The 26404-nt window shown below is 42.3% G+C and overlaps 1 protein-coding gene across 11 annotated transcripts in view; it reads right to left on the minus strand.

Moving 5' to 3' along the window:
* Positions 1–26404, minus strand: part of PSD3 (pleckstrin and Sec7 domain containing 3) — a 669219-nt gene that overhangs the window by 274433 nt on the left and 368382 nt on the right. For 7 of the 11 annotated variants that reach the window (XM_079909126.1, XM_079909122.1, XM_079909125.1 and 4 more), the window contains one exon: positions 11264–11446. The exons of the other annotated variants lie outside the window; for them this stretch is intronic. In XM_079909126.1, the coding sequence (XP_079765252.1) occupies positions 11264–11446 (183 nt within the window). The remainder of the gene's footprint in view (positions 1–11263; positions 11447–26404) is intronic. 11 annotated transcript variants of the gene reach the window in all.

Below are 26404 nucleotides of genomic sequence, written 5' to 3' on the forward strand. Positions count from 1 at the left end.
CTGGTGAGGGGTGGTGTGACCGGGCTTGGGGGGGCAGCAGTGCAGACTGGGGATGTATCAGACCATTTTCCTAAATTGTGGGAGAAGGATGGCCCATTTTCCCACACATTAAGCACAAATAAAAAATTGGGTAAGACAGTTTCAACAGTGGCACCAGAGACAGATTGCTCTCCATTAGTATTTAAAGTCATTTAAGCTAAAACTGGGGTAGCTATATTAGAATATGCGATTAAAGGGGAAAAGTAAGGTGCAAAACAGTCTGTTTAGTATGTTCCTACCTTGCGGAAAAAATGTATCTACGTTTGCTCTCACTACATCTCTGAAAGGATACAGAAGAAACCACTGCTGAGATCTCCTTTGTAGAAGGCAACTGGGGGAATGGAGTGGTAGAGAGAATTTTCTATGGATAAACTTCTGTACCATTTGAATGTTTACCACACCATAAATGCTTTACTTCTTCAACTAAAAATCTAGATACTATATTTTAAACTCCTCACACATGTGATCAAGACTCTGCCTCTCTTTAGTCCCCACGATACCTCATAAATTGTCTTGACCACGGCATGTTTTAAAGAAACAGGTGTTGAGAAGACAAGGACCTCGGTGATGATGACCCTGACACCATGACTCCCATCAGGGAGGCCACAGCACAGAACAAAGAACAGTGGACTAGAAATCAGTTCACTTGTATCGAACCTGCCCCTTCCATCAGCTGTGTGGCTTTAGGCCACTAACACTAGCCTTTGGTTGCTTCATCAGTAAAGATAAGATAACAACAATCTACCTCATAGAATCGTGAGGATGAAATCAAATTGTCAATATGAAAACATCTGTACTTTGTAAAGCAATATATGAATGAAAGGTACTATTGTTACATACAGCCCATGCTTGTCCTACTCAAGACTTTACAGGACACTTGAAGTAAACATCCAGAATCCATCCATTCCATTCCCCATGCCAAGCATGCTGGGCCTGGGGAGAATCACTTATTTTGAATCAAATTGGCAGTTTGGCATTATAGACAAACATGGCAACAACATTTACTGAGTAGTTAACAAGTGCCGGGACCTGTACATGTATGACATTGTTCCCTCTTCACCACCACCCATGGGTATTATTCCCATTTTACAGATGAGGAAAATGGGGGTGCAGAGAGGGTAAAGAGAGTGTTATTAGGTGGGAGATCTCAAAAAGGAATCATAGGCAGTTTGATTCCAAAGCCTTTCACATTTTTTCCTTGACTTTTTTTCCCTTGAAAAATCTAGGCTTTCACTTCCTGTCTTCACTTCGGGGCAGAGGAGCTTGAATCTGTTATATAATTCTCCCTCTAAAACCTACAACAATAAGAGTACACGTCTCTGACCACTCAGACTAGTATACTATTCTCCCAAGAGAACTCCAACCTGGATGGCTAAAACTGTTTGCAGCTACAGTCGCGCTTTAGGACATGCCAGGCTGGGTGTCTGACAACTGAGAAGATATGATCCATACAGGTAACATTTATTGAGCTGCTACATGCTGAGCACTTATATGTACTATTTCATTTAACTCTCTACAACCTATGAAATAAGTATGACTTATTCCATCTCACTGATCTCAAAGCTATAGAGTAGGCAGATTGTTACTTGCTGCAGGTTGTAGGGTACCAGATCAAATGCAGGAGGCCAGTTAAATGTGAACTTCAGATAAACAGTGACTAACTTTTTTCAAGCATAGGTATTACCACCCCCCAACTTTGCATGAGGCATACTTATACTAAACATTATTTATTACTTACCTGAAATTCAAGCTTAACTGGGTGTTTTGTACTTTTATTTGCTAAATCTGGCAACTCTCCCAGGTGACAGAGTTCCAGTGGCAAAACTGGAACTCACACATAGGACCATCTGCCTCCAGAGCTCAGGTTTTTATTCACTGCTTTACACCTCTTGTCCTTCCCAAGATGGACTTGCTGTGACTACGTCAAAACCCTCCTGGGAAGAGGATATGTATCTCAGGTAGAAGAGGAATTCACTGAAGTACCAATGGAAAGATTACAACATATATTCTGAAAAGATCTTCATCTTCAAACAAATGTGGGCATTAAAAACTAATGTCCAAAAACATTATGTAGATGTGATTTAATGTGGCAATCGTCAGAGCCTGATAGCTTGGAAAAAGTTAATGTAATGATAGTCTTAGTAAATCACCACCTTCTTCCATAAGAGTTAAGGTTAACTTCCAAAGTATTCTTCAGCATATGTAACTATTCTCTGACCTGTATAAGCATCATGATTTTCAAATTCATTGCCTTCATAGCCATCTCCTGATTTTGCTTTTAATTCTTATACGCGAATCCTCTGATTTATCTATCAAAAACTTGTCTGGATTTGGATAGCTGGGCCATACTTTTGAAAAATATAACAATAACCAATATTTTCAAAGAAGATTCTGGATTGTACCTGCCATATCTGTTATTAGACCCTCTTGTTGTAAGCCTTACTTGTTGGGAAGTGGCAGGCACATACCATAATAAAGGAAGCTTCATAATTTTAGTACATAAAGAAAACAAATTCCAAATAACCTCGTAAATTACATGCAGTAAGTTTTTAAACACCTGAGAAAATGATCAATTATATTTAATGATTATGGACATGATGATAAAGTTAATGTACACAGTTAAAAAACTGTTTGCTGAGTAACACGCAGAGTTCTTTTTATAAATGGCTTATAAAAATGATTCCTGGGGACTCTGACATTTAGAGAGAACATCAGGCATGGCATTTGTTCTCTGTCATTTCCATGCATTAGACAAAGTAATGAAGACAAACCAAATGGAAACAGATTTCATCCAAAACAATCAATACAGCTAAATTAAATAATCTAATCCAGTGGCTGCCAGGCTTTGGGATTTCACGAATAGGAAAATTTTGAAAAGAGGTTTGGGAACCCACCTAGAACTGCCAGATTTTCATTTTGTCACGTGAGGAAATAAAACAAAACACTATCTTCTACTGCCATCATTCCATCAAAATAATTAACAAGGACAACCTCAAGACAAAGCACTGTTTCCCAAGAAAGGACCATACCTTCACTAACATTTTCACTATAGACTGAAAACTTTGACAGCAACCAGCAGCAGAACACGGTCTAGTCCTATAGCTGCTAGAATACAGTGTCTGGGAAAAGATTAAATTTTTTAAAAAGAAGTCCCTATTATTTGGTATTTGCTAAACACAAAGTTAAGATACACAAACCATTCTAGTCAATGGAAATTATTCCAGTCTCATGTGTACTTATATATGTTGTCCATGTTCCTTTTTGTTCATTTTTAAACTTTTATCAAAGGAATATGTTTATCATTTTCATAATTAAAATTACTAAAAGGCATGTAATGAATAACAATCCTTTGATTTATTTACTTCAGATTTTTGTTATCCAGAGTTAACCTCTTTCAACTCCTTTTTTTTTTTTCTATTTTCAGTATGAACTACTGACTTTCAACTGTGGAGCTCTGGAGAAGAGCATTTATATCTCTCTCTCTCTCTCTCCCTCTCTCTCTCCATCTCTCTCTCTCTCTCTCTCCCTCTCTCCATCTCTCCCTCTCCCCACCTCCATCTCTCCCTCTCCCCACCTCCATCTCTCCCTCTCCCTCTCCATCTCTCTCCCTCTCCATCTCTCTCCCTCTCTCTCTCTCCCTCTCTCCCCCCCACTCTCTCCCCCCTCTCTCTCCATCTCTCTCTCTCTCTCTCCATCTCTCTCCCTCTCCCCCTCTCTCTCCATCTCTCTCCCCCCTCTCGCCCCCCTCTCTCCATCTCTCCCTCTCCCCCCTCCATCTCTCCCTCTCCATCTCTCTCCCCCTCTCTCCATCTCTCTTCCCCCTCTCTCCATCTCTCCCTCCCTCCATCTCTCCCTCTCCCTCTCTATCTCTCTCCCCCTCTCTCTCCATCTCTCTCCCCCTCTCTCCCTCTGCCCCCCTCCATCTCTCCCTCTCTCCCCCTCCATCTCTCCATCTCTCCCTCTCCCCCCCTCCATCTCTCTCTCTCTCACACACACACAGTATGCTCTTACTCCCCCCTCCACTCCCGATCCTCCCACTAAAATTATATCACAATCACAATTTAGAGGTACATCAATTTTCAGTGCCTACCTTGTTATGACTAGGCAGATGTAATTCACTGCTGAGCTATGTGTGCAGTAGGCCACAGTTGCTTCTTTGTGAACTTTTTGTTTTTCCCGATGTTAATCATGACCTCATTTTGTTGTTGCTGACTTCATTTTCTAAGAGCCTATCTCTAATTCATCACCACATGGGGAATCTCCTCTCCATATGGTCCAACACTTCACGTATTCTCTCAGTGACACTGCTGGAAGCATCCTTGGAATCCTCTATTCTCCCACTCCAATCTGAACTGGTCAGTTTATCCTGCACACCACAACTACTGAGCCTGTGCGCTCTGGAGCCCGCACGCTGCAACTAGAGAAGCCTGCGCGCTGCCAACAAAGAACCGCAACTAAGACCCAAAACAACCAAACTAATAAACAAACGAACAAACAAACTGGTCGGTTTCTATCTCCCGCAGAGCTGCTGTTCTGGGGCTTCCCCTTTACTATCATCGTGGGGTTCCCCTCTGACTCTCTGCTATTAGATTTCTGTGTACTGGACACCATGCCTTCTCTTCTTCCAGTAACTTCAAGTAAGATGGGTGAGGAGAGAAGGAAGAGACTGCCCATTGTGAAATGTGTGTACTTTTCACTTAACCCGCCTATTTTCAATGTGGGAATCCCACTGCTGGCCTCAACTGAGCCTGATTTCCTAAGTCCAAAGTCTCTGAGAGGAGCTGCAGAAGATGGGGGATATGGTCACTAGGCTCTGCAAAGCAGGGGAAGGCATCTAGAGGGTCCAGTAACCAATTTTAAAGGACTTAAGGGATTGTTCTGTTTTGACCCACTGCCCTCAGAGGTAGCCAGTGACTCTGATTCCTATGCCTTTCCTGTGTTCTATGGGCTTCCAGGTCTGCAGGCACCTGAGTTTCAGCTCTCTCTGCGGTTAACAAGTCTTTCCATCTTTTGAATTTTGTTGACATCTTCAGGGAATCTATCTCATTCTCTGTGTCCTTGAAGATCTGTGAGTTCTACTGTCATTTTAGTGGGGTTATGTAGGCATAGGGATAAAAGCACATTTGTTATCTTAAATTTTAATTTTAAGAGTTATGCTTTTGCAGCATATAAATACCATTTAATCATGATCTCAGACATCACAGCAGGGGGTTGATGAGGCATACAAAAACCCCCTCAAAACACTGCCCAATCATAATAAAAGCATTCTGGAGAGCTTTCTATTTTAACTGCTTTTCAAAAAGTGTTCTGAGGAAGAAAACTGTCATAAATCAGTACAAAGCTGGTACTTTATCAGTGCCTCTAAGTGACAGGAGAGAACTTCTTCGCTCAAAGCGCTTTCCTTTTCTGTCTATTAGGTCTAGCTAGTGAACTAGACCTCAAACCTTCTGGTTTACTTATGCTGTGAAGTCTCAGGAGACAGCTCTAATAAAAAGCTCAGTAGGAAGTGACGCCCTTGTCATGGCTACTGCGGGTGCAGGGTCTGGAGGGGCTCCCCTGCCCGCTGTCAGCCCCTCCAGACCCCCGTCAGCTTCTCAGCTGTGGACCTGAGGCTGACACCACTAAACCGCACCTGGGTGCAAGGAGGAGACCAGCGATTGGGCTTGGGAGAGCTGCATACTCTCGCCTGATTTACTGGAGTCAAAAAGAAACTTGGCTTGCCAGATCTGAATAGAGCGATTACAAGTATACTGATGTCTCCAGCTGCCTTGGGTACCTCATGTTCCAACACTTCACTGCAGGCTGCAACCCCTGTCGTGTCAGGGGATGAGCCAGGCTAGGAAGAGGGCCTCACCCAGTACTTTCCTGAAAATTCTGACATGAAGCATTCCGAGTAATCTACGTAGAAATACAAATCCCACTGAAATCAGATGATCTGTGTGTAAACCAAAATGTTGTACCATCAGAACGTGGTAGACCAGATTTTTTCAAAGAGTGTACTGCTTGGAAGATAAGATAATGCTCAAAAATCTTAATTAAAAGCCAAAGATAGAAGAGAAACCCCATAATAAGTTACTGAGGAGGAGCTACTTTGCCCGGCTGCTCATGGTTTCTGTATCGCTATGCATGAGTAAATAAAAAACATTCTCCAAAATTTTCCCGTTAGTCCTTAAGCGGAATGCAACCCCTGAAATGTAAACCAGGCAACCAAGCATAATCTAACAACAGGTTTCAATAAAGGAAGGCATCGTCCTGGGAAACACAGGACATCTGGTCACCATGCATGTTCCCACACAAGGGCTCCTGAGGGTTGACTTCAGGTTATCGCCATGCTAACCTCCTTGCATCTTCAACAAAGACTATCTTAAAAATGCAAGTTTTTTTTGTTTTCTCCCGTAACTCCCATCTTAACACTATTTCACAGATTTCTCTTCTTCCCTTCCCTTGATTCTGACAAGGCTAATATACTAGCTTGCCAGGAATGATGACACAGACCAGCATCTTCTTTACAATGTTCAAATACTTCCTGGAAGCTCTGAAACACCAGCCTAGTACACCATCCCTGGAAGAACGTGTTCAAACAGAAAGGCACGAGTGCAGCAGAGCTGGATGCAGTGTGACACTGGGATTATTCTAAGGACACTCAAACCAAGTACAAAACCACGGGCACCTTAAGCAAATGAAAATAGGTAAATAGGAGGATAGTGAAGATCCGCTTTTAATTACATTCAAGGGTCAACAGGTGTCACCCCATCATAAGCATAGTTTGCTGAATGTCCTAAATAATCATCCTTTAAAAAGGTACTAATTTACATGAAAGTACTGGCAGGATCTGAAAACTTCAGAAACAACTTGGGGTGAGGGGAGGGGGAGTTAGGGGCTGGAGGAAAATCCAAAAATACAAACCTAACAACAAAAACCAGTATCACTGTGCTAGCTTTAGAATTTAAAATAAAACTAAAAGTGGTGAAAGCTTCTATTTGGAGGCAAGGCTGAGTCAAGTCTGAAAAGGGTTAAACAACTATTGATAATTACGTAGTCTGCAGCATTACCTTCCAGAAGGGCCAGGTATCTTAAGGCCTCCTCTGGGTAAAGACCACGTTAAAATATCAAAATGTATTAGTTTCTCAGAATCACACCTGAGGGAAAAGCATAACTTCTTGGATCACAAGAAGTGATTCCAGCGTGAAGACAGTAGAGCCGATATAAGAAAAGGAGAGTCTGGAGATAAAACTGTTTTTATCTTTGCACAACCAGATTTACTTTGTGAAAGACACCTCCTCTCAGACTCTCTCATGTGCCAGGGTCATAACTAGTAATGCGAGATGTTCTTCATATTCTGGCTCTAATAGTTTAGATCTACTGTCCTTCTGAAAGGATCCAACTGAAGGATGAATCTACAAGGTTAAAAGATGTTCTACTTCAATTTAAGAATAAAAAAATACAAAAAGACATTCGCAGGAAATTTTCCAAATTATGACTAAGGATTTTCTCCATATTATATGAGAAATACATTTTTGGAATAGGCAGACATAAATGACCCACTGAACCAGAATCTCGTTCCCGGGCTCTAAGCCTTAGTTTAAAGAACAAAAAGAGATCTGGTCAAGAATGACAATCCACAAACCTCTCAAGAAAAACTTCAGGTCGCAAAGGGGCACGGTAATGATTTCTTCCAGGTTCCTTCGTGTATAGATTTGGTTCCCAGAGGGAGAAATGATTAACATTTACCTAACAATACTACAGCAAAGCCTCTGCAGAAGGGAGAGGACAGAGTTGATGGTGTCTTTCACACCACTGCAGTGAGTTTTGCAAAGCAATGAATTAGGCCCTTCCACTTTCCTTTCATGTGTTTACGGTTAACACCAAGCACAGGAAGAGGTTTATTCAAAATATATATAAACTCACCTTCCCTGAATCTAGCTCAGTCTTTAGGTTCCTCATACAGAGGAATAACCATCACCAATCCCCACAAGGTTTCTAAAATTAACATTGCTCAGAACTAGGGTATCATTTCATCAACCCCTGCTCTTTATGGGTGAGTGTCAGGGAGGAGAAGTGACTTGTCTAGGTGCACACTGCTGACTAGTGAGCAAAACCCCGGCCCGCCACAGGGATGCTGTCACAGCACAGAGCAAAAGGCCCCCGTTTTCAGTTGGCACCACCCAAAGTGCCAGGGGTTCTGCTCTGCAATCTGACTGTTGGAGAAGTTGATTTCTTTGCTGTACTATTGAATAGCTTGAAACAGTTCGCTTGAATCCAGATGATAACCAACCAAAGAACTCCTGGTTTAATCTCTAGCCTCATACTATTTCTTAAAAAATGCCTAAGAGTCAACCATGCGCGTCACACTGACCTACAACCACAATAGAAAAGCGTCCCGTTGAGACCCCCTCATCTATAATGCATAGTGTAGTTGGCAAGAGACAGGGAAGGAGAAAGCGATATTGTCAACATGAGCTTTTACAGGTTTATGTTTTAAACCGATAGTTGGCTTACTCAAGTTGAAAACTGCGCAGTGCTGAAATAACTTATATTTCCAGGGGGATGTGGAAACGTGTGGCAGAACCAAGGCTTGATCGGCATCTTCTTCCATGGCGCACGCCTGACTCAGGAGTGCCAGTCTTTAGACACCGACCCGAAATGCTCCTTGGGTCAGAAGCAGAGCGAGCAGCTGGGCCGCCCCCTCACGGCCAGGAGCTCATGGGTACCCTTCCACCAGCAGGCCCTTAGCGGATAAAGAGCCACATCAAAGTCAGACTTCACTAAGACATTTAAATAACGCATGTGTTCTCCACAAAACGCGTACGTGTTCTTCTAAAGCTTTCAAGGGATACAAAACATGTTACATAGCTCCAGCTCCTTGACAAAGGACCACAATGACTGCACCTATTCTAGAAAACGCCAGAGTTCCAGAGACACAAAAGTAAGTCCCAGGAGCATACCCCAAGTTAATGGTACCTTACTGGCTTTTTTTTCAGGCAGTGGTGATGGTATCTCTTCTAATCATTAGATTAGATATCTTGCATTTTGGATGAAGAGTCAGATAATGAAAACGTGTTATTTACATGATTAGCAGGAAGAAGCAAGATTCCATTATTCCATTTTTAAAGAAGCTTCTTAAAAAAGAAGCACTTTTTTAAGTGCTAAAAAAGTAAGGTGAATGAAAATTCTGATTATTAACCCCCAGAGTAAAACATGTACACTGTGGACAGGAATTCATGTTGATATGTATTTATACACATCTATAATATAGTTTGGTTCCGTACATTTAGGGTATAAGCCTATAGTGTTATTCAGTTTACCTCATTTAGGGAACAAAAATGGTTAGTGAAAGATTATGTTTAATCTATCTAATTTCCCATTCTAATGATTTTCTGTTAGTTACTTCTGGGGCTTAATTTTAAAAGACTACATAATGCTATAAAAATATCTCTTGTGAGATAGTGGGTGAATGCACCCTCCAGAACTTCCTATGCCTCAAAAAATATAATTTAAAAAAATTTGACTATAATCTCCAAAGTACCATGTGATGGCCTACTGCCTACAATTCTACCAGAAGTCTTTTATGCTGTTCTCTCCTTGCTATGTTTGCAATACTCCCCCTCCCCCGCCAAAATGCTTGGCTTTCTCTTGCATAGAATCAAATCAAACAGAAGAACCTGTACTGTGTGACAAACAGAGAAGATAGTTAGAGCGTCCTTCCATTTGGCATGTATGCTAGATTTCTACATTACAGTACACAACCATAATTCTGGGCAAATAGACTAATATTACAATGCTTAAATTATCATCGGGATTGTTGGTAGATGATGATGGTCTGATACTGTAGGTACAATCCATATTAAAACAAAACCTAAACATGCTTCTTAGCACTCTTAATAGAAGCTAATCAGAGCCATGTTAAGAATCACATACCTGCCCACATACACTTAGCTACTTAAAAATATAATAAGCCATCCAGGTCTATCTCAGCAGGAAACAGTAGTCATCACACCACAGGAGGTCTCCTAACAGTTCCAGTAGAAACCAATACATCCCCAGGCAGGTCACATTAACAGGACAGTGAACACATGGACGAAGAAACACATGTTTCTTCCTAAAGCTACAGCTTTAAAAAAAAAATACAAGGAGGAAAGAGTTACATCTGAAGACATTCTAACTAGAAAATCTGCTAATGACTGATGGTGTTAGATCCCACTGTGTCACAGCCTAAGGGAGTGGGTAAGAAGCCAACATGTTTCTTAAAGTCATATGAGGTATTCTGCCCCCTCCCTTTACCCCCACCATATTTCGAGGGCACCCGTTATTACCAAAGTCTTTCAATAGGTAAATGTCACAGACGGCGGCTGGGAGGGACCTGTGAGGAGACCGGGTGACACCGAGCTCTGCTCCTGAAGCTTCCCCTGCACACATCAAACCTCCGAGTCTCCAGCATAATCATCTACATCTACAGCCCCAGAGTTTTGTGGTCCCATGATTCCATTATTCCATTTTTAAACCTGTGGAGTGGGAGTGTTTCTGAGTACCCTGCTCACACAGATGGTGGTGGGAAGAATCTCAAGAATATACTGCATGTAGTAAATGCCCATTTCACTACGTAATCACCCCCTTCACATCTCATATGAGCAGAGATGATGTTATCTTACAGACAGTCACAAAAAGACAAGTGAATAATGGCAGCACAGCATCAGCATACATATGTGTAAGGAACATGAAAGAAGAAATTCTTCCCAATTACATACACCTGAGGCTCTGAATGAGCTAAAGATGTAGTGTAACAGGACCAGGTCTGCCCTCCACATATTAGGGGGAAAGCAGAGGAGGGAAGGCAAGAGGACCTATCTGAACGATAAAATCACACACACTGTCTCTGTATTCCTGATGTTCTAAAAATACACTGCACTGACAAGTCATTTGTCAAGGCAACCTTTCTGAGACTAAAACGCGATCAATGTGCCAACCAACACTTCTCCACTATCATTTCATTTTGAGCCCTGCTTCACCCTTGTCTTCCACAAACTGGCTCTTTAGAAAACTGACCCACGCCACAATCTTAATATCTGGAGTTCAGATACCACCCTCTCACCTATTATCTTAGAGCCATTTTATGCATTGTACTTTCTCAGTTTGTCATTGCACATTAGACGCTGGCAAAAACTGTACCAAATTTCATTATCCTAACATACAACTGTCAATATGCTTGAACGTGGTGTCTCTTTACCTTGGTCTCCTTGGCAGAAAACTCTGAGGAGTTGGAAATTTTCATAGACTTTGACCGGTGTGACTGCCGCCGGATGGAATCCTCCCGGGAATATTTCACAGAGCCTGAGGTCCTCACCCGCACCTTGCTGGCACTCTGAACACTGTTCACGCCAATCATTTTGCAGGCTGACCGGGGAAGGGGCTTGGAGAAATACAAAGGCACTTTCCAGCCGCTGCAAGGCTCTTATGCTGGAGGAGCTCCGCTGGGCCGCGCCTGAGCAGCTCAGAGCTCCGAGATCGCCTTAGCCCAGGAAACACCAGGCTGCTTCCTCCAGCGTCAACTACCCTGCTCGCAGAGAGTCTGATTGTTCCAGGCACAGCTCACGTCACTGGCTGCGAACAGGAAAAAAAGCAACCCCAGCCCTGCTACTTGTCTCTCTGTTACACACACACACACACACACACACACACACACACACACACACACACCCATATTCACACACTGGAACAAATGGCAATTGGCCAGGCAAGCAATTCATTAACATTCCAAATAGCAACACTATTTCTCTTGTGATTGTGCAGCAAGCTTATTAATGTCAACAACAAAATAGAGAGACCACAAATAAAAGTCTCAAGTAATCTGTCAGGCACTACGTGGGGTGGGAACAGAGATAAATTTTCAAAAAGAAAAAAAAAATACGATGGGCATCAAAAGGCTCAGTCAATTCCAAGCAAGGAAAAGGATGACAGCCACAAAGCCATCCCAATGAGCATTTATTTTCCTCTCCCCTTCCTGTTCCAGGCCACATATCATTTAACAGTAATTCAAACTGCATTGCCTTTTGAAGAACTAAATGTTTCTTACAGCCTCAGACTACTACAGCCAGACGTTTAACCAGGAATGTGGTCAGCCCATATGAGAAATCCAGAATAAAGATGGTGTGTCACCTCCCTCTCATACTGAAAACTTAAAAAAAAAAAAAAATCCATCGGTTAGCACATGTTAGCTTTAAATATGGCTTAGAGTGAGACACATAAAGCCAACTCTGACCAAGAAGGAGCAAGAAGCTTTTCTAAGAGCTAGAAATGCTCTGTCAGCACAAGAATGCATGCAGCCCCTTGAGTGAGAATTACAAATTGGAAGCTAATAGAAGACCAGAGAATTTTAGTTCCTGACATGTGAAGTTCTGAGTATAATACTCAGGATTGCAATACCTCACTTATCTGGAATCCCTGGGGTATACAGGGTCAGTCACAGAAGCCTCCAGATAAAGGAGGGCTTAGTGTTAATATAAATACAATTTTAAAATAGTTTGTAAAATGCCAATCCGGAAGACAGTGCTGCCTCAACCGACCCCACTCCTCAAATCTGATCTTTTCTTTGATGACTCAGGATTACAAACTTTGTACAGTACAAGGCACAGCTCCTGAGCACTATTCAGGAATGTGGGCTGTCTCCTCTGCTGACAGTGAGCCTGGCAGGTGAAGCTTGGACTTGGGCTGGGCTGCACCCCACGTCGGGGGCTACCTCCTACCTCCTCTGGCCTCTCCACTTCCCATCTCCCACCCTTGAAGCCCATGATGCTTCAACTCTGCTACGAGCGAAACAAAGACATTAGAGAACTTTGGTAGAGTCTGGTCTAAGATGATAATAGATAATCGCTTCTGGACGATCCTGGAGATCTTCTCTGCTTTAAGAATGCAGAGTTTAGAGTCTATGACATCATTTTTGGCTACTTTAAGGTAAACTTTCCTCTCTTCCCAGGTAATCTGAAGCTACTGAACCTTTTAAATTAAAAAAATTCTGGGGCTTCCCTAGTGGTGTAGTGGTTGAGAGTTCGCCTGCCAATGCAGGGGACACGGGTTCGTGCCCCGGTCCGGGAAGATCCCACATGCCGCGGAGCGGCTGGACCCGTGAGCCATGGCCGCTGAGCCTGCGCGTCTGGAGCCTGTGCTCCACAACGGGAGAGGCCACAACAGTGAGAGGCCCGCGTACCGCAAGAAAAAAAAAAAAAAAAATTCTGCAGTGGGGCTTCCCTGGTGGCGCAGTGGTTAAGAGTCCGCCTGCCGATTCAGGGGACATGGGTTCGTGCCCCGGTCCAGGAAGATCCCACATGCCGCGGAGCGGCTAGGCCCGTGAGCCATGGCCGCTGAGCCTGCGCGTCTGGAGCCTGTGCTCCACAACGGGAGAGGCCACAACAGTGAGAGGCCCGCGTACAGCAAAAAAAAAAAAAAAAATCTGCAGTGACTTTATATTTTACAAAGCATGTTCCAAAGACATAAAAAATGATGATAAAGTCGCTCGTTTAGAACATGCATAATTCTAACTTAAGCATATGGTGATTCTATAGGCCAATATCTCCATTTAACACAAATAAGCCTGAGGTAGAACCCATGAAGGAACTAGCAGCAGAGCCAAGATAAAAATTCAAAAAGTACTAGTGGAAGACACGAGACCCTGCTTCAACGTGTCAGAAACAGGGAACATGCTGTAAAAGCAGCACATCGTTTGGGTATTTGCCAGGCAGAATAATGAGGAGTGAGAAGACACCTCCTGATGAACTTAATTTCCTTTTCCCCACCAAAAAGCTTACATAAAAAGAATGAAAACCATGTGCTGCCATGTACAGAGATGGAATCTGATATACAACCTGATTTCTGGGACGTTTAGCAGAAATATCCTATCTTTACCCAAATATGTTACCTTTATCCAAAGACTGCCCAGCTGGTATTATTCCTCCTGTAATGTCATTCCTAATAACAACTTTCACCTGTTTAACACCTTATACTTTACAGCAGTAGCACAGGTTATCTCATTTGGGTTCTCAACTTGAAAACATTGTGAGGGGGTCGAGGTGAGTGGGGATTGTAAAACCCCCTCTTCATAGGCGGCAGAAGTCAGTTCGGGAGGTGATGGCAGAGCCGCATTCAAATCCTCACTTTGAGCCACACCACACACCACGCAGTTTCCTCATACTGTTCCCAGCACTCTCGTATCGGGACAGAGTGAAGAGCACAGAGCCATGCCTCCACAGGGTCAGGGTGAACAACACAGGGAACACGTGAGGAAGCTGGCGGGGACCCCTAGCACTCAGGACCCCTGGGTGCTCTGACCCCACCCTACCAACCTGAACTCAGTCCCACTTCTTCCCAGCACCACCGTCCCCTTCAGTCAGGCCTGTGTCTTCATTCCCTAGGACTGCAGCCTCACTCAACCTGCACACGCAACACATGCTTGCCTGCTTGCCGAGGCTCTCCTGAATGGTCCCTGCTGGTGTCCTCCCGCCGGGCACTCTCTTGCTGCACCCTGATCCTGGCTTTCACCATTCAGGGTTCAGCTCAAATGTTACCTTTTCCAAGGGACCTTCTCTGGCCACCCTCCTGAAACAGCCCCGACCCCGACCCCAGTCACTCTCCATCATGACTGCCGTCTCCTGTCTGTAGGGCACCCCTGGCTGTCTGAAGTCCTCCGCGTCGCAGAGACTATAACAGCATCTGCAGAGAGCAGGAGCTCAATGACTACTTGTCAAATAAACTCCTTAAATGTACAGGAAGTTTCCCTTCTCTATTGTATTTCATGTCATTTTCTTTTTAAGAAAATTCAGCATAATCTTTTTTTCTGAAAAATGACTATAGTTAATGCAAAATGAACTTCTTTCCTAAAGGTAAAATAGAGCATGCAGTGAATTTTAAGTTTCCTTCCCACATTAGTTTCCCAGTCCCTTTGCCCAGAAAGAAGCAATATTGCCAGATTCCTAAGCATCCTTCCAGAGACAGTCCATCCATGGACACTGTGTGAGTGTGTATATGTATCCTTTTTCTTCTTATGGGCTACAAATGAAAGCATGATATATATTCTTTCTGTTTCTTGTTTTTCCTTACCATCAAGATCATTCTACTTTAGCACACATAAATCTCCCTCTCTCTGATTCATCGCTACACAGTATTCCAGCATACAGATGTATCTGGGTCTTATTACTGGACATTTAGTTTGCAGTCCTTTGCTTCATAAATAAGGATGCAGTGAATATGCCTGTAATGTAGCACACCTTAAATAACATTTAAACAATATGGTTTTCCAATTGTTTTCTGAATAAGTCTAATTTTCCTCCCCTTACATTTATATCACCCACAGTTGTGGTGTTAGGCACATATGGGGTTCACAACTAGATTCAATATTTAATGATGGCCCCATCCTGCCCCATCCTGCTCTGAGAAGGCTTGACCGTTTTTAGACATCAGCCAGCCTGTGCAGAGGAGCTTGCTTGCTATAAAATAGAGGCAGGCCTCCTGGAGAGCAGCAGCTGTTTAAAGTACAAAATAACTTTTCATAAAAGCTTTAGCAGAAAATAAAGGTGACTTCCATATCAAATAAAAATTGTAGAAGAAACTTAATTATGCAAATTAACTGGAAGGCTGGGAATCCATACTGTACCTTCTGATGCTTTCTCTTACTGAAGACACTATTTGGTACACAAGCCCTAATAAGTTTCTAAAAAGTGTCCCAGTTAATGGTCAAAAGAAAAACTCTCTAAACCTCTCAAAAGGCAGAGTCCCAGAGAACTGAACCCCATCTAATACATTGCTCATGTGTGCCTACCAGGTGCCAGGTGCCAGGGATACGTACAGCACCAATACCGTAAGGCCCTAACATGCAGCTGGCACCCAGTTGGGGGTGGGAGGCGGGGTCAGCAGGAAATTCTGCCACAATTACAATGGTACCTTCTGGATACCCATGAACTAAAGACTTGGCAGAACTCCAGTGAGATAGTTGGGAGGACGACAGTGGCTTCTAGGCAGGTGCGTCCTTCCTCTTTATAAAGCTGGGACAAAGTGAGAGAGTGACATGGACTTATATACACTACCAAATGTAAAACAGATAGCTAGTGGGAAGCAGCCACATAGCACAGGGAGATCAGCTCGGTGCTTTGTGTCCACCTAGAGGGGTGGGATAGGGAGGGCAGGAGGGAGATGTAAGAGGGAAGAGATATGGGGATATATGTATACGTATAGCTGATTCACTTTGTTATACAGCAGAAACTAACACACCATTGTAAAGCAATTATACTCCAAAAAAGATGTTAAAAAAAAAAACACAAAAAACCACTGTGGAACCATTAGCAGAAAAGGCCGAAGACTGAGTTAAGCACTCTGGAGAGAAGCCAAAGTGGTAATGAATTCTAAATATCAACTGTCCAGAGGTACAATTAACACAGTAGGGGAGGGAAGAGAGGCATGAGATGCAAGAGGAAACCAGCTTCAGTTTATTTTCAGAACAGAATGAAGGCCGTAAAAGGATCTCATGGCTCTCCTAGGTTCTTTAGGTCACACTGGCTTGTATGGAACAGAGTAAAGTGAGCGAATATGACCTGGGAGTCAAAGTCACATGGCCCGACATCTTCAAGAGGCTGGTGCTACTGTCACGAAGGTGCTAATAAATGATTTCTTTTCTAGGCCATTCATTTGCACTTAACCTCATTGGGAGAGCTGGAAGGAACCTTAGAAATAATCACCTTCAGTCTCTTCATTTTATAGATGAAGATTCCTGAGGCCCAAGAAACATGAAGCGGCTTGTCCAGGGCCTCATAACTAAGTGACAGAACTGAGACTTGTGTCCAGGTTTCCTAATTTCCAATAGAAGCTGTTTTTCTCCTGTGCTATTTGCTTCTTGAAGCTAAATATTCCACAACCACACATCTTTTCACACTGCTTTTAAGGCTTAAAATGGTTACCTTGAAATCCAATATGAGGAGACTGACTCCAGAAGTGAATGGAGGCCAGCCACTCATGTAATAACTGCAGAGAGGAGGCGTGAAAAATCAACTCTACCAACAGCTTAGGAACAGTCTGGGGGGCCAGAAAAATGTGTGGAAGCTTCCTGCCCCTAACATGGCAGGAGTGAGGTAGGTATCGTTCCATTCTCTGGGTACTATTCCTTTCCATACAGCAACATGATCACAAAATTAGTCAGTCTTCCAGAGAACAATATCTACTTTACCACAGTCATTGAGAGTACATACAAACAACAAATGGCTTTAAATAATAAAAAGAGATAAATTAGATAAAAACTCCCTGCTTTTTTCCTGTCTTCTTCCAGGCTTTCCCAGCTGATCCTTTTCTAATCTGAGGACCAATTTTAAACCCCAGCAGAGGGTGGCAGCCATCTAGCGTCCCACATGGCAGGACTAGATCCTGATCCCCAGGTGGTCCAGCCACATGAGACCTCACGCAGGCTCCCCTGCCTCTGTTCTGTGCTAAGAGTCTGTGCCAGAACCCTGTTGCCACGCGTCACCAATCTACCACCTTAATGGATTAGACACCTCACAGACTACTTTCCAAAACAGAACTCATACAGCTTCTCTCGGAATACAGACTGGACCTGCTCTCTGGTCCCTTATCCTTCAATCCCAGCCTGAGGAGCTAGTTTCACAACCCATTCCCTTTGTCCACTAATACTTTTCATAAAGGTCTGATAATGCTTATCCTTGCCCATCTCAGGTGGACACAAAAGTGAAAAGTTTTGTCTAGCCATGGGGCTAAAGATTTCCTTCACTCATAAGTCATTATCTGAAATGTAAACTAAGCCCAATTTTAATGAACAATCACTGTCTTCGGTAATTGGCAGTTGAAGGTCGAAGTTGTCTTTGACTCGTTCAACCCACGAGGATGTGCTGCTTCCCTCCAGCGGCCCTCAGCCTCGCCTGTAGGTTCACAGGCTCTAGTTCCATCTGTTCCTTAAACACACAAAGGAACAGGATGGGAAAAAAATCTTTAAATAGAACCTTCTTACATTTAAAATTAAATAACATTCTTGCTGGGGGGAGGGGGAGGCGGGGGGAGAAACCACCCTGTAAGCATGAAATAGTTCCAAACTTGAAAAAAACATTATTTATCCCTCATAAACCAAATCCAGTCATGTACGACATTTAGACAAGAGTCATATATTAGACTTGCTATTTAGAAGCCCAGAAACACAGAAGGAAAACTGCATCTTTGTGTTCATAAGACATAATTCTGTGTAACTGACACTGCCACATTCAGCTCAGACCTTTTCAAACCATCACATGGAAAAGCAACAAAGAACTTTGTCTTGAAGTCACTAGACCTTCTGGAGGGGCAGAAAACCTCTCATGTACCACTAAGACACTAAAACCTTGTTCTGTGCTGGAAGAAGGTCCTCTTCATTCTATCCCAAAGTACATACAAAATGCAGATACAGAAGTGGTATCATTTCAGACCTCCCAGAGCTGTTCTTCTAGCTGTTGGGGGAAGTCATGAAGAGGACACGTCTACCAGTTGACCCTGGAGCCGGACCTGGGCACCCAGAGGCTCCTCACCCAGCCCCCACCCTTGGAATGTGCATTCCGCTTGCCTTCCCCGTGCTAGGAGCTGCTCAAGGACGCGGCCTTGAGACAGTAAGGTGGTGTTGGGACCATCTGGACGGCCTACCTGACGGGAACCCACTTAAGGCTGCTTATAAACTTTAAGATCCTGGAGGCGGGTGCAGAGATCCGCTGTGTCTCAGATGCCCAAGACAAGCCTCATAAGTTCCCTTGCGTATTAAACCTGCCACCTACCAGTCCGGAGTGACTGCCTCTTTCTTCGGTCTCTCCTTGCCCTCCTCATATGGGGCCAGGTTGTGAACCAACACCAGTGAGTAAACCAGTAATTACAGATGGGATGGTAAGTGCTGAGAAAATATTCTGTCCCAGAAGCCAATCCAATAAACCCACCCATAATAATCTCATTTAGTGTCAATTCAACAAATATCCCCTAAGTACCTAAGTCATGCCAGACACACTGTCCAGAAGGAAATAAAACGGTCAGATATCGCTGCCCTCGTGGAGCTTCACGCCAAAGGCAAATTATTCTCTAAGCAAGAAACGATGCCAATTACAGTACATGACTGTACTTGCATTTTTTCCAAAAAAAGATGATTTGTACAGAGAGAGCATTTGCTGCCTCACTTTCATTTATCAGAAAGTCCTCTAAACCCACAAATTTTCATTTTCCATTTCTTTGCTTAGTTCACTTGGTAGTCTGGGTCACTTATCAGTTTCTATCTGTACTTAATAATTTCAAATCATATTTATAATTTCACCAAAAATGGTCACCACTTGGTGTTACATAAGAGTAACTATAAGCTCTATAGTGCAAAAGACAAAACACCTGTTTAATTCTGTTCACCACCATGATTTCCCTCATTTGTTATGTCAGGCACTAAGAACAGAATATTAAACAAAACCAGACAGATTCCTGCTCTCACTGAGCTTACGCTGAGATAGACATCAACTAAAGAACCATTCACTGAAAATAATCAAATAATCACACAAGCAAATGTAAAACAGTAGTGCGCCACTATGAGGTACTCTGTGTCTCCACGGGTTCTGACCTAGTCAAAAAAAACTAAACAAACAAAACCAGCAGATTTCTACTTAATACTCTCTGCCTCATCCAAATTTCAATGTGGCCAAGACAGTAACAGTGGCTTCACCAAGGTTAATAGCACTTAAGGTGGCAGCAAAGTGCAATGGTTCTGAGCCAAGCAGACCTGTGTTTACATCTTGGGTTTGTCATTGACTGAATGTATGACTTTGGGTAAGTTACTTAAATTTTCTAAATCTCAATGAAAAATGGGGGAAACATGACTCAATGGACATTTGATGATTTCATGCTATTCACCAAGAACTTCCTACTTTAGGGGAAACTCCCACTGTGTGCCAGAGTGGGGGACAAATAGTCCCTGTCCCTGTAAGTTAGCAGCGAAGGCCATGTGACCTAAGCCAGCCACTTGATGCTGCCAAGGGAATGACACAGACACAGGGTCAGAGCATCCCTGTAGCAGAAGTGGTGGCAGCTGTAGGGTCCTCACCACACCTTTCCCATGGAAGCCACTTGGCGTTTCCTCTGCTGTCAGCATTCCTTGGTGGGAAGCTATTTTCCTACTATGATTCTTAAATAGCCTCCCCCTCCAGTTTGTGAGCTACCTGATGACTTTCCAATAAATTCCTTTATACTTCAGTTATCCAGGGTCAGTTTCCATTTATTTTGTAGCCAAGAATCCTGGCTATAAGAAATGACATTATTGGAGACAGTGGAGAGGAAACACAGATGAAGCACTTAGCATAGCATCTGATATGTAAGTGGCATATCTGTGATAATTGGGTAGTAAAGCTAGATCCCGATATGCTATAAGACTTGTGATTTTGAGATCTGAAAATACTCCTGTCCAAGTTTCATGAAACAAACAATAAAGTAGCTCAAGTTAGAGCTTCACTTCAGTAACAAAGATTAAGAAGATCCTGGTTCCTATTTAAGCCTGAGTGGCCAAATACAAATAATCATCAATAAAACATTTGTGTTTCCTGTGCCTTAAACATCTATCCACCACTCCTACCCCAACCTTACTCCACACAGCAGTGTCTGCTCATCTGTTCCCACTACCACAGTGCTCTCCAAGTCTCTGGAGAAAACATTCTGCACAATGCAAGTTAATTAGAAAGTGAGGTTCCTTCTCTAGATGAAATCTTTCCTTTCTTACTTAGATAATAAATTAAAATTATTCTGATAAATGAAATGGTTTTCAACTTAGCAGTGCTCATTCAAGGGATCCTCAGAGCTGGCCAAGTATGTGCTAGAAATTTATAGTAGCATTTTTATGGGGGATGCTAACCATTAGATGTTAAAAACAGTCCAATACACATTTTTATGTAAGAGGAACCAATAAATGGAAACACAGAATCTAAGGCAAATAGCATTCAAAAGGGACCAGAGCTAGGCTTTCAATTCTCAAATTTTCTAGGGACAAAACCACTCCTAAGAAGACTAAAAATCTCTAGCAGAAGGGAAAAACCTCCTTACAAAGAAGAGCAACAACCAAGGGCTGATGAGAGCTAGTATGACAGTGAGATTGAGATCCCAACTTGGGTTGACAATCTAAAGTAAATCTTAATGTCTCTTAGAGGCAGCTGCAGACACACAGTCATTGACACCTGACAGCCCCAAATAAGCCTGGTAGACAGGAAAGTGCAAGCGTGAGGTAAAAAAGTAAGAGGTCAACAGCATCTTTCATGCCTCCTGCTCTAATATGTTAGAAACACAACTGGGTAAGATATCAAATACCTTAAAAACACACTATTAGTTCCCTTCCACGTACTTTAGAAGACCCAGAGGGATTGCACAGAACTAATGGGCAACTTCTGTCTATTCTCTTGTAGGGGGTATTTTTACTAAGTAATCATTGATATGTACAAAATAACATATAAAATACATAAAACACATTTTGTATACATACAAACCACACAAAAACACATAAAAACATAAAAGTAATGTTCATGCAAGATATTAAACTAATAATAATCAAAGTAAACACCCTTCAAACCGCCACCCCCAATATGTGAAATAGAATATAACAGGGCCATTAAAGCTTCCTGGGGTCCCATTCCACCTGTTTTGCTGTTCCTCCATCTAAACGCTCTGGAAAACAATTTGGCATTATCTCGTAAAGTAGAATTTGTCACCTTATGACCTGGCAGTTCTTCTCCCAGTACTATACTCTAGAAAAACTCTTACATATATGCTCCAGGAGATGAGTTCAAAAACTGTCATTGTTTGTAACAGGAAAGCATGGGAAACCCTTCAAATGGTTAAATTAATTATGGTAACTTCGTACAACACAACAGCATATCTTCCTGTTGTGAGGGAAAGGGTAAGGAACATTCCTGGTGGACACTGTGCTGCACTGCAGGACAGCTCTGAAGGGGCACCTCTCTGCTTCAGACCTCTGCTGAGGCAGCGGAGGCCCCTGGGGAGACTGCATCACAGCCTAGCTTCTTTTCCTCTCTCCTCCAAAGTGCATCCCACCCTTCCCGGGTACCATCTGGAGAGCACTTCCCAACATACTCCCTATGAGTTAATATGTGACTCAGAGTTTGCTGCCCAGGGATCTTTACTCAGGCCCTCACTTACCTCACTTACCTTACTCTTGTAATCCTTAGGATAAGCCCTACTAGGTAGATACTGTTAATCTCACTTTAGAGATGGGTTTCAGAGAAGTTAGCTAAATTGCCTAAAGTCATTCAGCTGAAATCAGGACTTGAATCAATGTTGACTCTACTAGTTTCCTAAAAGCTATGCTCTTACTATTACTCTGTGGGGCCTGAGCTTAGCTTGTCTTTGTATACATTCCTAGAAGCAAAGAGAACTGCATTTCTTTTAAAGTATTCTTTGATTCAAGTCCTAATTGTAACTTTTCTCCAGAATTATCAAGGTTTTACAATATATTACAGCATATATTTATTTTACTATATATTTATGTATGTATTTATTTTACTATATATTTACATTCTACTATATAGTTATATAAAATACTATATGTCTACTATATATTACAGTATAAATATATTTTACTATATATTACAGTAATACAGCATCACAATCGCTCACCAAGTCATGATGAGTCTACTGGTTTACGAACATAAGGTTAAATAAGAAATATTTAATTTTTATTGAGCTAGCTCTGAGAAATCTGGCTCCACCACCTTTAATCATTCTGACCAGGATAAGGGAGAGCTGCTCAGCCTCACATCACACCATCATTAGTTACGGGGCAAAGTTTAGGGCAGTACTGTCCAAAAGAAATGTAATGAAAGGTGCATATATAAGTTAAATTTTTCTAGTAACCTTATTAAAATGAGTAAAAAGAAAACTGGTGAAGTTAACTTTAAAAACATATTTTACTTAACCCGACATTATCTAAAACATTATCATTTCAACGTGTATAAAATTTGTAATAAATAAAAATCCTTTTTGTATACTAAGTCTTTGAAATCTGGTGTGTGTTTTACACTCACAAGCATCTCAGTTTCGACTCAGCACATTGAAGAGCTGGAAACAAAGGGCTAATGATGAGATGTGAGAATTTCTAGTATTTCTACTCTCCACTCCTTTCCAGGCAACAATAAAAGTACTTGACATTCAGTAAGACTTGTCATAAAAAATTTTCTCTCAAATATGAAGCCTGTCTCCTTGATGATCTATTTAAACAAGAGAGAATTTTCATTTATTTATATTACTGAGGTCTGAGGTCCTTGATGGACCAAGACATCATTTCTTTGCCATCAGCAGACTTGGGACCATTTTGTCATCTCAGAGTATTAGTATTATTAAAACAAACAAACAAACAAAAACCCTCTTAAATGGAGGGTTCCAAGAAAGAAACAAGGTACCTTCTCTCTTCCTTTATCTTAAAATCCCCAGAATGTCCCAAAGCTCTGCCTCTGATGGTCTGAGTAACCTCCAGCAAGTCTCAATTTTTTAGGGACCTGCATTCCTCATCTATGAAATATGGGTGTTGAATGAGAAATCTCTATAGTTCATTCCAGAACCAACATTTTGTGACTACATGGCAGAGTGTGATGAACAAACTGTCTTCTGAAAAGCAACCAAAAATTCATTTCATTGTTGTTTTGCTTCTTCCTGAGAAAAAGTTGCACATTATTTACCTATCAGTGTTAAACTAAATATTGGTCCCCAAAGTCTACATCCTAATCCCTGGATTAGGAGATTTTTATGTTCCTCTGTAAATATGTTACCTTACGTGGCAAAAGAGACTTACAAGTTGTGATTATGTTAAGGACCTTGAGGTGGGGAGACTACCCTGGGTTATCTTGGTGGGCACAGTGGAACCACAAGTGTTCTTAGAGAGATGTAGAAGGTCAGAGTCAGAGGACATGTAACAACAGAAGGAGAGCTTACCACATTTGTGTTGTCTTAAGACACTAAACTTATGGTAATTTGTTACAGCAGCAACAGGAAGCTAATACACCTAATATATCATGCTAGTATCATCCCAGATGGCATGTTATGTGCCTTCTTTATTAGGAGTAGATGTACTGATTTCTAACTAATCTTCCTATTTCATTAGGGTTGAAAGGTTTTATGTTGGTTCTTATATGTGAGAACAATAACAGTATATAAGTTTCAATAAAAATAGCACTTCCTCTTTCTGGAAAATATGCAGAAATATTAAAATTTTAAGTTACCATTAATGAAGATAGCAAGTCTATATTAAAACCAAGGCATCGGGGGCTTCCCTGGTGGCGCAGTGGTTGAGAGTCTGCCTGCCGATGCAGGGGACACGGGTTCATGCCCCAGTCCGGGAAGATCCCGCGTGTTGCGGAGTGGCTGGGCCCGTGAGCCATGGCCACTGAGCCTGCACGTCCAGAGCCTGTGCTCCGCAACGGGAGAGGCCACAACAGTGAGAGGCTCGTGTACCACAAAAAAAAACAAAAAAAAAAAACAAGGCATCTAAGAGCATCTGAAGATCCACACTGCCCACCCCCTAAAAAAAATCTCAAATAGGCTCCTCAGGAAATGGATAAAAAGATTATCTGGTACAGCAGAGATATCCTGTTGTCAATCAAAATCCCTTTTCTTCTCCATGGTACAGGGTTGTTGCTGGGAAGATCCAAACACTGCTCCCAGCCCCATCTGCAGCTAGACGCCCGCCAACAGAGTGTGAGTGATGGAACCTATGCCACCTGCAGTCCAGGTCCTTCAAGAACCACTGGCCCCTCCATGCTCCTTCTCCTTTTACAAGCCAGACACAGAACAATTAAGATGTCTCTGGGGATGATGAAGGCACAGAATGCAAAGAGGCTGCTATGTTTCTGTGAAGAACCTACTCACCAGGAATGTGTGCCTCAGACAACTGGATAGGCAAGAAATACATCTCTACTGTGTCTGAGCCACGATGCAACTTGGGATCATTTACTATAGCAATTTAGCCCACTCAGACTGATACATCTATTAACATTTAAGAAAGGAGACCCAACATTTGGTTGTTGAGTTTACTTCCATGGTGACAAATTCATTGTATGTGGTAAAAATTGTAGCTTTGTGTGTAGTGAACTGACTAATCTTCTACTCACTGGGTCAATTACTCTATATGAAGGATAGTTTCCTCAGAAAATGTTTGCTGAGATGTTTATAAATCCTGGTAAAAAATTTAAGGTAGTGTCAGTACTTCTGGGCAATATATGATGATAAGAGAAAAATAAAAGGAATTCAAACAGTGTGAAAGGTAAATTTATCATAAACTCTTGTATAGGTATACTGAGATACAGAATGGGTGTGTGGTAAGACAGAGAAAAAGTGATATGTGGTGTATTTTAATTATTTGCATTATTTAAATCAAAGTTCCAGTGTTACAGATTGCACAAATTGTAAGCAGACCTTAAAAAACAAAAATCAAGCTATAGATTTTGCTCTAGTTCCCTCCTTTCTTTACTAAGCCCATTGGCAAATGGTTAACTTTTCCTACTTATTTCTAAGAACAAAATTTTCCCCACAGGCAGTTAATCAACAACCCGATTCCTGGAAAACTGTGATAATGTGAGGCTTCCTCACTTGCAAGGGCATTTGATGGAATCTTGCTTGAGTCAAATGTGCTTCATTTTCCTAGGCCAAGAATTAGAGAAATGGGATCTGAAATCAACCACCATCTTTTTGGGCTCTCATATTAACATTAAACATAATATATCTGGGCTTCCCTGGGGCTGCAGTGGTTGAGAATCCACCTGCCAATTCAGGGGACACAGGTTTGCGCCCTGGTCCAGGAAGATCCCACATGCCGTGGAGCAACTAAGCCCGTGCACCACAACTACTGAGCCTGCGCTCTAGGGCCTGAAAGCCACAACTACTGAGCCCATGTGCCACAACTTCTGAAGCCCACATGCCTAGAGCCTCTGCTCCTCAACAAGAAAAGCCACCACAATGAGAAGCCCGTGCACTGCAATGAAGAGTAACCCACGCTCGCTGCAACTAGAGAAATCCCACGTGCCGCAACAAAGACCCAGCACAGCCAAATATAAATTAATTCTTTCAAAAAGAAAATTGTACATAATATATCTTCTAAACACAAAAAACAGGGGGGAACTTCTAGACGGCAGAGGAGTAAGACATAGAGGTCACCTTCCTCCCCACAAACACATCAAAAATACATCTACATGGGGAACAACGCCTACAGAACACCTACTGAATGCTGGCAGAAGACCTCAGACTTCCCAAAAGGCAAGAAACTCCCCACGTACCTGGGTAGGGAAAAAGAGAAAAGAAAAAACAGAGACAAAAGAATAGTGACGGGACCTGAACCTCTGGG

The sequence above is a fragment of the Stenella coeruleoalba genome, assembly GCF_951394435.1.
Source record: "Stenella coeruleoalba genome assembly, chromosome: 21".
NCBI lineage: Eukaryota > Metazoa > Chordata > Mammalia > Artiodactyla > Delphinidae > Stenella > Stenella coeruleoalba.